Source organism: Parus major, chromosome 4, assembly GCF_001522545.3.
Source record: "Parus major isolate Abel chromosome 4, Parus_major1.1, whole genome shotgun sequence".
In the NCBI taxonomy this organism is placed as follows: Eukaryota; Metazoa; Chordata; class Aves; order Passeriformes; family Paridae; genus Parus; species Parus major.
This window is the reverse complement of record NC_031771.1, coordinates 43,731,943-43,746,208: the sequence shown is the minus strand read 5'-3', so window position 1 is coordinate 43,746,208 and position 14,266 is coordinate 43,731,943. Positions and strand designations below refer to the sequence as shown.

Genomic DNA, 14,266 nt, shown 5'->3' with positions numbered 1-14,266 from the left:
ATCAAGCTAAAGCATAAAAATAATGCAATTATTTAGATACTCCAAACTAGACAGAGAAGTATAAAATCGTTGTGTGTTAGGATGGTAGGCATTTACAGGTGGTATTCAATTCAGGGCATCTGTTAGAACGGATGTCAAGTATCCCTGCAGTGCAAGACCATACAGATTACATTAAGTGCAGACTCCCTAATTCAGAGTCTTTATCCTCCTGTGTACTTTGAGAAAGGTACAAAGAACATGCATGTCAGTATGTGTTGTGGAGAAAAGAAAAAAAGAAAAAAACACTTCTTAATTCAATTTGGGTATCAGACACTGGCAAAAGATAGCCTTATATACCATCAGACTTGCCTCTTACTAGTAAGAGACAGCTGTGAATATCAGAGCAGCTGAACTTGTTTTTAATCCAACGGTTATATTTTGCATCAATTATTCCACAATTTAGTGTGCATGCAATAAGACACTTAGAAGCTGTTTCTTTTTCTGAGCTCCACACAGCAACTCTCTCTTCAACAATTTGTTGTTCAGAGATGCCCAAGTTAAATACATCTAACAGTATTTCAGAATGTGAATAAGAGAAGATTATTTTTTCTGTTATTTCCTAAGTCTGCTTTAATTCTTTAGGAAGAAACAGTATTACATTGCCAAACAATTCTGAGCCTCAGCAATAACTGAGTTCAAGTACTGAGACTTGGGAAAACACCATTATCTTTTCAACACACTCTTATAACAATCATGCAACATTTATAAAGTGGTGAAAGTGCCTGGATTTTAGTGAAATTCTGTTCCTGCCATAGTTTACAAAATTTCATTACCTCTTTTCTCTGTGAACCATTTCCACAGCAGTCTAACATTGCAGTGATCAACGATAGCTTACATCTAGCTCCAGCACTCCAGTTGTCCTAAGAAATTCATCAAAGCTACAAACTACTGACCTTACCCTAAACCCATCTGATTGCAGGCCAGTTGGCTTAAGTTTTCTTGCCACTCATCAGCACAAACATGGTTAGCAGCAGCTGATCTGTGAACGGTCAGGAGCATCAAGGAATTTGTGTTTTTAGACAGTGTAACTGGAAAGGAAAAAGGAAGAAAACTTCAGTATTATTTCAAATAGTTTTACAGATGGAAACTGAAAACATACAACTAAATCAAGATTCTTCCAAGTTGCTGGCACTTTTCCTAGCTTTACATGCTGAATAGCTATGCAATCTAAAACCAATGCAAATGTGGTTATCAGCACCTTGCTAAGAGTGCATGAGACACTGAACAGCAAAGGCATCAAGAGGGTAAGAATAAACCGGAATACTTCTAATTCACCAGCACAGATTTACATGGGTTGCTGATGGCCTTAATTGTTATAGCCTAAATCTAGCTAGATAATCTAGATAGAAAGACCATCACCATTTCTTCTGTCATTATCTGTATATAAAAGTTCAGGAACCGCTTTTATCACATGCAAAAAAGATTCTCAAAAGGTCCTTCCAAATCTCAATGTCTTCTTAATCTCTCCACTATCCACAATACTTTCCAGATTACACACATCATCTACACATTTTCTTGCTATATCACTTTTTGATATACATTACATCTTTGAACTGTGACACTGCACACTGAGCTTTTGCTTTTTCTTTTGCCCACTTCCTTGCATGCTTTCCTAACTTCACCCTAGTCTTCTCTTTGCTAATAGAGGGAGCACCTGTCCACCACTGCATTCTGAATTAAATCACCAGTGATTACTACCATCACCCAAATACTACTTTGAGGCAGCAACTTACCACAGTCCCATTCATCTGAACTGTCACTACAGTCTGCCTGCCCATCACACCAGAGTTCACGTGGCACACATTCATGGTTGGCACATTCAAGCTCACTCTCCTCACAAAATGCTGCAAAGACAAAAACATGCTTCCTCATGAGAAAGCATATCAAAGTGAAATTCACATTGAGACAAAAAATTGAGAAGGAGGGTGAAGGTAGGTAGAGATCAGATTTATGAAAAAGGTAAGCGAGACAGATTTGCATGGACAGCACTAATGCAGAAGGTGGTTGCTGCCATGCAGTGACAGAGGGCATTGCAATTCAGAGGGAAGGAAGAGTGTCTAGAAATGCAAGATCTGTGATTACTCAGTACCATTTGTGGTCTTGTTATATGAAACCTGTCTAAGCTCCTCAGAAGCCATGAGAGAAAATTCTGTTCCATGCTTTTTAGCCAACTGATCCAAATTTGTTTAATTCATCATGACTTTTGAAAAAAATATTTTATCACAATGAATATCTATTTCCTCTCATCCACAGCAATTATATATTCATTTCTGAATTCACCTTTGCTAATGACAATTATATATTTATTTTTATTTATTTTTTAACCACTTTGGAGGTAGAGAACTGCTGTACTGATACACAAGTTCCTGTTCAAAGCTGGTATCCTTACTTATGGATTTCCAGAGTCTGTTCAGTATGGGAACCACAAAAGCTTCCATTTGCAAATGACTTTTAGTTTTCCCCCAACAACCTCCCTTCCAAAAGGGAGGTGTGTAGAAGTACAGTATCTTCCTCCCTAACACACTTCCAGCTTCTATGAACCCCACAGTTAGGGAATTCTGAGACCTGGGGCAGGGCAGAGAGGGAGCAAATGCATGGGAGGGAGCTGCAATCAGTTGTGCCAATGTTTGGCTGACGTACAGCATTTATAGTGCCATACAATCCAAGCATTTATTTGCAACAGTAGTACAAAAAGTGCACTCCACAGCAAAAACCATACAGATAGAACAGGTAACACTGTCTACCCCTGATCTTTCTGGCTCTGGAATAAAGCATGCAAAACCAGAAAAAGCACTTTACCTTCCAGAGAGAGCATAATTCAAAAACTGGAATCTCTCAGTTGGGAAAACTTTGCTGCCATTTTAGAATATTCCAGCCCCAACTCAAAAGCAGAGAGGAAATGTACTCTGGTAATTATAAAAAACCTTAACCCTTTGGTAATTTTTTCTCTTTCATGATCTTAATGTGTGATCATGAGTAAACCACTTTAATATCATCTCCACTCTTTAGATTACAGCACAGAGCTTGGAAGTTAAATGGTATAATCTTTGCAATGAAAAGCAGATTAAGAAATGTTTTGTGAGCTTCAGCTTCCTAAAAAGAAACAAAATTTGATCTAGCGATAAATGCAGGCTGCTGTTCATTTTGATAAACATATTCATAGGTTTCATTTAGCACATAAAATATGCCTACCATTCTGCTCCTACCAACAGAACTCCAGAGACTCAGGAGCAACTTCTTTTAAATCACAAATATCCAAATATTCCATCAAAAATTACAAAATACTAAGTTTACTCAGAGAAGGAGAATTTCAATTCTCAACTAACTTTACTAATGATCCCTCCTTTCTTGTGCAGACTTTCTCCCACTATGTCTTTTCTACTTCCTTGTCTTGGGAACATGCCCACACACAAAGGTTTTCCAAAGGGAAGAGAATTCAGAGTACCACTAATATATTAATGGAACTGAGTGGAGCTGCCATCTCAGGGCACTCACTCCCAGTTCAGTGCACAGCAGGGTGGGAGCCTGCAAAGCAGCTGGTGTTTGCAGATGTATCACCACTTCCCATCCCATTCTCAGATGGAAACAGTGGAAACAGAACTGAGGGCAGTCCTTGCAGGGGACCAGAGGGCTTGCTGCACACTGCCAGAACTCTGAACAGACTTAAACTGTACACATGGACAGTGTGTCCATGCCACCAGTGGACCACAGTAAATTTTGCATCTTGATTGTTATCACAGTTTGGATTGTTGAAGAAATCTGTGGAGCCAAGTAGGGAGACAGAATCTAAGAAATGTCAATCAGAAAAGAGAATAAATAAAGAAGAGAGATATATGACTTTTATCAAAAAACAGATCAGAAGTAAAATCAAGTAGAAATCAAGGAAAAAATGAGCAGTGAGCATCTGTGAGCTATGCCTGTATGGAATGAAGTTGAGGAAACCTGGGAAAAGAAGTCAAAAGTCTACAAGGCACAGAAGTACAAAGGTGCAAGAACAAGGAGGGAGAAAGAGAATAGAAAGAAAAAAAAAAGAAAAAGAGGATGAGAGTGACCAAATAAACAGCAAGGATCCAAGGATGTGAATGACAAAGGACACAAAAGGAGGAAAAGGAGAGGTTTGTGCCACAGACAAACTGAAAAGGGAACTGAGGGAATAACTAAATCTTTCTGCCTATAGAAAGTATAAAACATTTTTACTTCATTTTTTTTTTTTCACCCAACATCCCAAAAGTGTGATCAGCCTTTTAAGGGAATAACAAACTGCATGAGTCCTTACAGCAATTCTTTTCATCCATCATGTCAGGGCAGTCTGGGAAACCATCACAGATCATAGTGTGTTTGATGCACAGTTTCTTCAAAGGACATTCCCAAAGACCCCTTTCTCTACAACCTGGAGGCAGAGAAGCACAGTTCTGAAATACTTGCATGCAATATTGAATCAACTGTTTTATTCCTTAAAAGTCCTGAAACACACAAAATGTTTTCACTTGTAATATAAATTTTAGAAGGTACCAAGAATAGTTACTAATGAAGAAATGGAAATAAGATTGGCACATTGCACACCTAATAAATGAATCTAAATATTACAACACTTCATAATACTTCAGTGCTTTTTAAATAATAATTGTATTATAATTATATATTATACATATCTATAATGGTTTAGGCATTAGCTCAATTAGCTCAAAACCCACGCACCACTATTCTTGAAATACATTTAATAGTAATATAAGAACTTTTCTAATCCTGAAGTCTATAGATATTCCTTGGTCTTTCAAAAGCAAATCCTATAAAAGCATGGAATCTCCATGAAACATTGTAGAAATACATACTTTTTTTTTTCAGCAGTGCTGATGCAGAATCAAACACAGAATCACAATGAAAGGTAGAAAGAGAAGTAATACAAAATTATTTCAGTGTTTTGACAGTAAAACTCCTGTTGGTCAGCTAGAGGAAATTAAGTATAGCCCAAGCTACATTTTAGAAAATAGTTTTCTCTTGTTTTCTTCCACTTTTTATTTCCATCAACTAATAAAGTATTTTATTGTGATACCAGTTGAAATAATTTGGCATACTAATGTCCTGCATGTCTCACACTCAGGTTTCATAGGAAACCATAAAAATGACATATTGTCCTGACTAAAGCAGATTATTTGATTGCCTTGTTTGGCCTGTTCTGTAGATGATACTTTTCATTTTAATCTACGGGAAAATTCAATTGATTCAATTGATATTCATGCAAATAGTTCAGGTATAAATTTAAAAACAGTATTTAAAGCAGCACCTGTCTTTGCCTAGACCTGGAACTATCAGCAGTAAGTTACTAAGCAAATACATTGTTTCCAAGAAGTTTTAATTCAGAAGTGCATATTTTATAAATGTGAACCAGAGAATCCCTACTGGATCATTGGAAAAATCTATTCAGGTTTTAAGTGTACCTGGGTGTATGGGGAGCTTGATTTTGTTTAGATTTGAAAAAACACATAAGTAAATGTTAAAGCCCAGAGAAATAAATAGCCTTAACCTTTGAAACTGCTTCCTCATGATTAAATAACTTTCTTGGGTACCACCACTTTCCAGGTCTCCTTCTTTTCAATATTTGTGATAACTATTAATGAAAAATTAATTGAAATCAAACAAAATCTCTACTCATATAAAAAAAGGAATGCCATGTTAGAATCTTGATATGAATATAAAATTAAAAAAGCTTAAATCCCCGTAATTTATGAACCTTGTAATTTTTTTAGCAGAGTGTTTACCATTCATTAAATACATGTTTGCCTTTCCTCTTCATCACACATTACAGTGTTACACTGTGAAATGTACCAGGACTCTACAAAACTAATCACATAGATAAATATAGAGACAATTCCCTATGAAAAATTCACTGCTTACTGAATTCAGTGTTCAAATACACTTTTTTTGCTGGTAAAGATCATCTACCATTTGGAGTATTTATATTTTATCTCTAATTATTTTTGTGACGTGCATTTTCAATGACAGGGAAAACAGAGGTAGGAAAACTTGTCTACATGTACATTAGCCCTATCTCAAAAATGCATTTTGACAAGATATATGGTTTCATATATGATCTTAGCTTCATTCTTCTTCATAATATGAAGTTGCCAATTGTTATCCATATACACATGCAATTACCATTGAATCATTAACATCAAGACCACCATATTTTTCTCTCTCCTACAATACTACAGGTCAAAACCCAGATTGCAGAAAGCAGGGAAAGACAGTAATGGTTATGAATCTTATGATCTCAATGTCTTTAGTAGGTGTAGGACTGTCTTCTGTTCCCTGCCAGAGGCACTGTTCAGCAGCCAGCAATTTAATGATTCAATTACAACCAACTACATTTAATACCACAAACTCTCGTGACATCTTTCATAATAATATATTTTGGAAATTACCTTCCCTACACTTCACTGCACTCATAAGTCTCACTTCCAGTAATCTCAGTCAAATTTTCTCCCCAAATCCCAGTGTAAATGGCCCTAAAGTCTCAGGATTTCACTGCAATTGCATGGCTGAGATGTCCTCTCACAAAGACCATGTGAAAGCATGGCAGGGATTGCTAGCAGGAGGAGACAATAGGTGTTGAATACAGCTCTACTCTGCATGAGGAGAGTAAACCTCAGTCCCTTTGGACTTTATATTACACTTATATTTTTATATGTATTATATTTTCTGGCCAGAGTAGTCTAAGCATAAGAAAGCTGTAGCTAGTCATTTTCAGCCTCCCACTCCCTGCACTGTAAAGCTGTTCCATGTCTATCACTTAAAGCACTTCAAATGCAAGGGTTTCAAATTAAACATGCAGTGCTTTTTAATGTTAGAAAACCAATTTAAAAGGATAAAGCTAATAAAATTTGAGCTATCCCTTTACACATGGAATGATCATCAATTTTTGATTTTGTCCTGCACACGTGGAATATGAATAATTTGGAGACAGTTACTTCTGGAGCTCTACAAGGACTTTTTGTTCTTCAGTAACAGTATTAGCCCTGGTCAATGTAATGTGACTCTGACAGCAGTCATTTCCTAGCTGATACAGTCGTCTGTATTTATAGAAACTGATAAGAATTCTGCTGATTGCTTGTGACATTATGTCTAGACTTCAGAAAAAGAGAGATCCACTCGAGAAATTAATGTTACATATTAGAACAATGTTTCATACGTTAATGTCTAGGAGAATAAAATTATCCTAAAAGACATATAACAATTAGTTTTCCAAGGAGTTCAAAACTGGTGGCAACAAAAAACATTTGGCAGAGAGGACAATTGAGACAATTGATTCAAAGTAAAGAGATGTCAGACTCTGAAAGGGTCACCATGATCTTCCGCTCTGACTTTCCTTTATAATCCAAAGAAGAGAATGACCTAACATTAAATCATATTTCAAAGAGCATATCCTTTTTTTCTTTCTTTTTACAGGGGTGGAGGAAGGGAAAGAAAGAAAGAGAGAAAGAGGAGAGAGAATACAAGCATGATCTGGAAACTCCCAGAGACTGAGAATACATCACACATTGGGGATAAATAAACCTTTGTCTACTGCAAACGCTAAAACAATCTGCTTTTTAAAAAGAAGCATTTTATAGGACTGCCAAGACTGAATTTCAGCCTAGCTTTAGCTTTCTGGTGTTGAATTTCATTTTGTCTCTGAGCAGAAATTCCCTTATTTCCACAGTTTTGTTGTTCACATAAACTCTGCTTCCCTCTTAACCCATTCTCTGCTAAAAAAAAAATACACTGGTTGTGCAACTTAACACTACTCTGCTGGAATGTTTTCCAGGCCTTTGCTCATACACACACCTTTTCTCTAAATCCTTAGTTGTGTATAATTATTGTCCTTTCCCCTAGGGATGCCAGGTCTGCATGCAGATCTCCCTGAAGGCTACAGCTTAGACAATTAAGAAATATTTAGAACTCCACTTTCCTTCTGAAACTGTCTTGCCAGCATGGATGAGGATATGTAGTGACCAAGAGATTTTTTGATTATTTCCAGCTCAATACATCCCCTTATGTTAAAAGCCAAAAGCATCTATAGTAAAAGTAAATTCAGAAACATATTGGAGAATAAACTTAAGAGTGTTTACGCTTGTACTTGTAACTTGAGGTTGAGCAATCTGAAATAACCATGCAGAATCCAGAAACACAATATATCATAATGAAATCTTTTGTCTATACATCCTAACGAGAACATTATTATGTATAAATTTAAAACTACATTTACAGATTCAAGATTTAATCTTTAATCTGCCAGGGAGTTACATTTTAGCTCAGTAAAGCCTTCAGTAATATGAAAATAACTAAATCTGCAGAAATTTTTTAGCCTGGTTCTTTAATGAATACTCAAACATCCCAGAGTATAATTATCAGAATCTAAATGATCAGTTATCACAAATTGTATTCATGTTGATTAAGGATTCCTGCTATAGAATTTTTACTGATACAGTCTTAAAAAAACCCCAATACTTTTAAACATACCAAAAAAAGGGCTGAACTCTCCTGCTACATTTCAAGTAACTGAATGAAAAATAAAGCTCATTTTCTAATGCTGCAGCTCCCCTCCATTCCAACTCATTGAATTTATTTACCACAGCCATCCTCATCACTGTCATCCTCACAGTCAGCTTGACCATCACATCTCCTGGACGCCAGGACACACCTCCCAGAACGGCACTTGAAGTGACTGGGCGAGCATTCTGTCAAAGACAGCAAACAGGGAGAAACAGGACTCCGTAAGATAAAAACTCTATCAGGACATGGGCACTCACTTATCTCCAGGGCTGTTTCAGAAGGGTAAATAACAGGGGTTGAAAGCTTGTGAGACTGGAACTGTGTATCAGGTGAGACTCTACATAATTGCACCTGGAACGTGGTGGAGCAATGTTTTCCAGACCTCTCCCTCATGTGCTGCCCCCTGTAAAATGTCACTGCTTTGCCAAATCACTGGCATACAATGTTTAGACTGTGGGTATGGATTTCCCAGCTATTCTTCTCACCATTGTGGTGGTGTGTTATGCATTGAAATAAGTATAAGAAATCCCCATAATAATAATAATTATAAAAAAACAACAAAAGAGATTGACAATTATGTGTCTATTTCAACTAATAAAACCAGGTATAACTTTCCACTAATTAACCCTTTCAATGCTTCTGCCTCATCTCACACAGTACCATTTTGGGACAAAGGAGTGGAACAGAGTTGGCAGATCTTTAAGGAGCTCTTTAATTGAGTGTTAGCAATTCCCTGCAGCAAGTAATCCAGCAAAGAACCTAAGGGACTGGCATGGCTGAGTAGGGGAACCCAGTTTGGAATAATTTCCACAGTTTAAATATTATAATTTAAAGAGGAGGTATGAAAAAACACCAGTGACTTTGGTAATCCATTTAAATATTTTATTTGCTGTAATATGTATAGGAGATACCTTCTACATCTTCATCTGGTGTTAGACAAGTTTGATTGTCCGAGTTCTCATCTGGAAACTGAGTGCAGTCTGTATCTTCTGGCCACTGCAGACCTACAATCCCAAGCACAGCCTCACAGCGTTCCTTAGACTGTACACATAATGTCCTGAGGAGACAAAGCAGAATTGCACCGAGTAACTGAATGAATGGCTTAGAAATTCATAGATAATAATTTACAGTTAATAATCCTAGCCAAAGTTAAAGATGAAGATTAAGAAAAAAGATCAGTTAAACAGATGTTTTAAAATGAAAGAAAAACCATATATCAAAGAATGCTACTGTTGAAACATTATTTTAAGTTACTATTGTGCAGTTATATTATAAATAGTTATGTTATAAATAGGCTAATAATAAGCAAATATAACTGCTTAAAAACATGTTCTCCTCTGCAAGAGATGGCAGAGAACATTTTTTAAGAAGCACTAACTGCTTTCCTTAAGGGGGAAAAAAAACCCAAACATTTTGCACTAGTGAAATGTTACCTCTTCTGATTATGCTACTTCAGAAACCATGTGGTTTTTGAAGGACAAAATATTTAAGCCTGCAAACAAAAGAGTGAAGAACTCCCCAGGGAATTCAATGAAATTAAAACTTTAGGGAAAGCAAAGCTCAGACCAACCCAGTTTTAAGGCTGCTGTCAGAGCAACAGAATACTTTCTACTTCTTCATCTGGTGTTAGACAAGTTTGGTTGGTCAAATCAGGAAAAGGCATGAATAGAGTCCTTCTGCAGCCTTTTATTTTTAACCATATAAAAGATGGGACTCACCGCAAAATTTGTTCAATCCATTGAGATTGAAAATCATTCATCATGTCTCTCAAAATACCCACTTGTCAAATGCTTCAAAATTACAAAGAGAAAATGCGTAACAGAAAAACCCCCTAATGTGTGAAACATTTAGCCAGTACTTCTGTCTGGGATCCCAGTTATAGGTTGAAAAATATTCAACTAAATGATCCCACCCTTATTTTTTTTTAATTTATTTTATGTAACTTTAAATTTGCCTTTATGTAATTTGATTCATATTTACACATCTTTCTTCTAGAGACACTCATTTCATGGAAGGCATTTTATTCTACTCATTTTTCTTTGGCCTTTTGACTAATTGAACTTTTTTATTTTCTTGCAACTGGCTTTGGAAAATGCTGTGACCAAAACCAACAAAACAAATCCATATAGGATTAATTATTTTATGCTCTTTTGGGAAAATAATACAGTATTAATCCACCCAAACTTAATTTTGTTTTGAGGATTTAGATGAAGAAGAGTCAATGCTTTTCCACACCAAATAATTCACCGAGTTGAAAAACCAGACAGAATGCACTGATGTCAGTTAACCATGTTACAGACTCTCTCTCTCCTTTTAGATTCTACTCAATATCAAAAAGGTTGAATGACACCACTTTATAATCTTAGATTTCTGAATGCCAGAATTTTTATTTCCCAGTGACAAAAAACAACATCCACAACAAAAATATTATAATATAGCAGAGACATCTAAGCTGCTTCTGTCCTGTGTTCTCTGCATACTTAGACCTTTGGTAAATCTGACCATTTTCCAGAGTATTATAAGCCATTTAGTTGTCTGTGGTGAAAAAATTATAATCTATTTAAACTTCAAAGTAGGCCTGGAATAATATTATCATCGCCTTATCAGAGATGAAGAATAATGTTCAGAAATTGAAAACATACTTGATGCATCAATAACATTATAGATAACAGTAAGTTCAGTTCTTTCCAAAAAAATCTCTTAGTGTTCTTTACTTTGAATAAAATTTTATGAAGACTGTCATAGTTAAAAAACAAAGCATGACAGCCAAACTAACATAAAGGCAACAAAAAGCCTTGCAAAGCAGTGACAGCAGTTTTATACAGGGGGAGTAGAATTAAAATAATTTAGTTATAGCACCTGGAAAGAGAAAACAGATCCATGTGCCTGTATTAAAAAAATCTAATGCATTTCTGATAAGTTTGTATTATAACAGATCCAGAATTATAACATTAATGTGCAATTCATGGTTGGAAAGTACACTTTGACTTACAAAGCGTAACACTGAAAGACTGCATTAGTTCAGTTTCATATTTACAGGAAAAGACAGGTAAAACAATACATATGTCCTGTTAAGCCAAACTAATCACTGATCATTTGAAAAAGAGGGCAGGTATTTTGAAAGTCATCAGCAGATTCTCAGAATATAATTTCTGTGCCAACAATGAAACATCTTCTCTTCTCAGAGCTCCAAATTGTAAAGCAGATTCACATTTATACTGAAATTTATTTAATTTTTGTTGGTATGAGATTATTTTTCTTTTTTCATTTTTAAAACATTCGTAGGTTTTTTACTTCATGCGAGTATCTGAAATTCTTCCTAAAATGTTATTGTTAAGCAGATACTACAGATCTAATGGGACCTTCAAAGGTCCCTTCCTGACAAAAACACTCTTTATCTGTGACCTTATGTAAGAGTGAAACCTAAAAACTATTGGAAAAGTAAAAGTAGAGCTTTGAATCCTACGATTTAAACTTTCATGTCGTATATTCAATTTGGTCTAAATTTGATGTTACCCTGTTTTGAGCAGGAAGTTGGACCAGATGACTTACAGAGGTTGCTATCAAATTAAATTGTTCTGTGCTTTCTGTAAGTTCCCCTTCATCTGTTTAATACTTAAAATTTGAAAACTATTCAACTATATCATCACACTTCCTAATATCTGTTAGCTAGGTAGGATGGTAAAGAGCCTATCATTTAACTGACATCCCTCTACACTAGAATAAGTTAATTCAATTCTTATTTATTATACTGCTTTCTTAAAAAAAAAAAAACAAAACCTTGATTTCCAAACTAGCAAGCTTGACACAGAACTTACATAAACCCTTCTGTAACTTTGAAGCTATCCTGTATGCAATATTTTCTTTCCCATTAGGTTCTATGTCAGAATTTAACAGCATATTCATAAACTTCCTTGTGGTTCATTCTTACCTTGCACCAAGAAGAATATCACTAGACAAAGTAATGTTACCTATTTCCCAACAGTATCACATGATAAGAAATTTTAGGATGTGTACTGCAATTTTTGATGCACTTTCAAATGGAAGATGTTAATTAATCAATACTGTCAAGGTAGGCCCAACAAAAGAGGCAGAAATGCAGAATGAGAGGGCTCTAGCAGTCAGTAGGTCAAAGAGCTCTGCCTGTTGCCTGCAACAACTGCTGCTAAGAAAGCCATGAGATCTACAGAACAGTCTCTTTTGAACAAATACAGGCATAACTTCAAAAAGCACAGTGATGTTACTCAGTGAGGGTGGTGGAATAGCTACTCTGACAAGCAGAAAACCTAAGTTAGCCTGTAATTCAGAACGATGAGGCACTCCTAATTTAGAAAGGTAAACATTTATTAAAATATCAGGTTTTGTTGAACATTTGGATAGGGCTTTGCATCAATACTAACACAAGGAACTATTAAAAAATGGTAATGTTCCAAACTAAATTAATTTATTCCATGTTTAAACACTCTTTATAGTGGCACAATTCTAATCAAACACACAGAAATGGAAAATACTTCACACAAAGCTCACAGCACCCTTCTTGTCACCTTGCTCAACAGTGGAGGGAGCAGGTTCACAGTGCACTAGGTGAGAAACTGGATGAAGGGTCCTGGCAAACAGGGCTACATCTGCCTGGTGACTGGTCACCTGTGCTGCTCCTCTGGGTTCCTCTGTCCTGTTCAGTACATTTATCAATGGTCTGGATGCAGCAGTTTAATGCATCATTAGCAAGTTTGCTGATTATACAAAACCGAGAGATTGTGTTGGCTCTCCAGGGATGAGAGGCCTTTGCATTGGGGAATCATCAGGAACATGAAATTTAACAAGAACAAATGCCTGATCCTGCACCTAGGAGTAGTACCAGGCAAAAATTGGAGAGCAGCCCTGTGGAGAGCTGAGTATGCTGGTCAGCAACAGCCTTTTCCTATGGAATTCCAAAGCAAAATTTTTGCAACTTTCAATGAAAGCATAAAACCGGGTAAAACTGCTATGACAGTCAAGAATTAAATGTAATATGGTTTAGTGTAGTACCTGCAAGGTGGGATCCGCTGATTTGTATGGGGGTCACATTTTGGTACTAAGATTGTACAGGCAAAAAACATCAGGTACTTGTAGCAGTTGGTCTGAACCAAAGCTGGGAAAAGGGAAGACTCCCAGCTGATAGAGGCTTCCTTCTGTGTCCTGTGGCCCAGGTAGTTTGGGTAATAAGTATAGTTGTAAGGCAAGTTCATACAAAGTTCCAGAGTAATTGGTTCACACAGACCTTTCACAAAGAGAAAACAAACAGAACCACAAATGGTGTGAGATTAAATTAAATACAGAAGAAATAATTCCATATTTATTTAACAAATTCATCCTCTCAGGCTTGAGAAACCACAAGTTCCAGCTCTCTACAGATCTAGAGATCCCTTATAAGCCTATTCATAGCAGTAAAGGTGGGTTTGAATTCTGCCAACCTCATAACCCATTAAGAGACTTTTACTCCCTTATTAGTATTCATTAACATTCAGAGCGACATCTTAACTTTAAGGTGGTACCATCTTTAAACCAGTACAGTGTGTACTGTACAGTAGCACACTTCCCACTGGTGTGCCTACTATGCTACCATGACACACTGCACACTGATAGGGCACCTGCCAAAATTAAGAAGAGAGAAATCATCAGATACTTTGGGTTGGAAAGGATCTCAGGAGGTCTC

General features: G+C 36.3%; 1 protein-coding gene across 3 annotated transcripts in view; it reads right to left on the bottom strand.

Moving 5' to 3' along the window:
* CORIN (corin, serine peptidase) overlaps window positions 1-14,266 on the bottom strand; it is a 119,208-nt gene that overhangs the window by 18,021 nt on the left and 86,921 nt on the right. For all 3 annotated transcript variants that reach the window (XM_015625331.3, XM_015625334.3, XM_015625332.3), the window contains 6 exons: window positions 13,600-13,831; window positions 9,483-9,628; window positions 8,649-8,756; window positions 4,316-4,429; window positions 1,773-1,883; window positions 938-1,067 (listed from right to left, as the gene is read on the bottom strand). In XM_015625331.3, coding sequence (XP_015480817.1) covers window positions 938-1,067; window positions 1,773-1,883; window positions 4,316-4,429; window positions 8,649-8,756; window positions 9,483-9,628; window positions 13,600-13,831 — 841 coding nt within the window. The remainder of the gene's footprint in view (window positions 1-937; window positions 1,068-1,772; window positions 1,884-4,315; window positions 4,430-8,648; window positions 8,757-9,482; window positions 9,629-13,599; window positions 13,832-14,266) is intronic.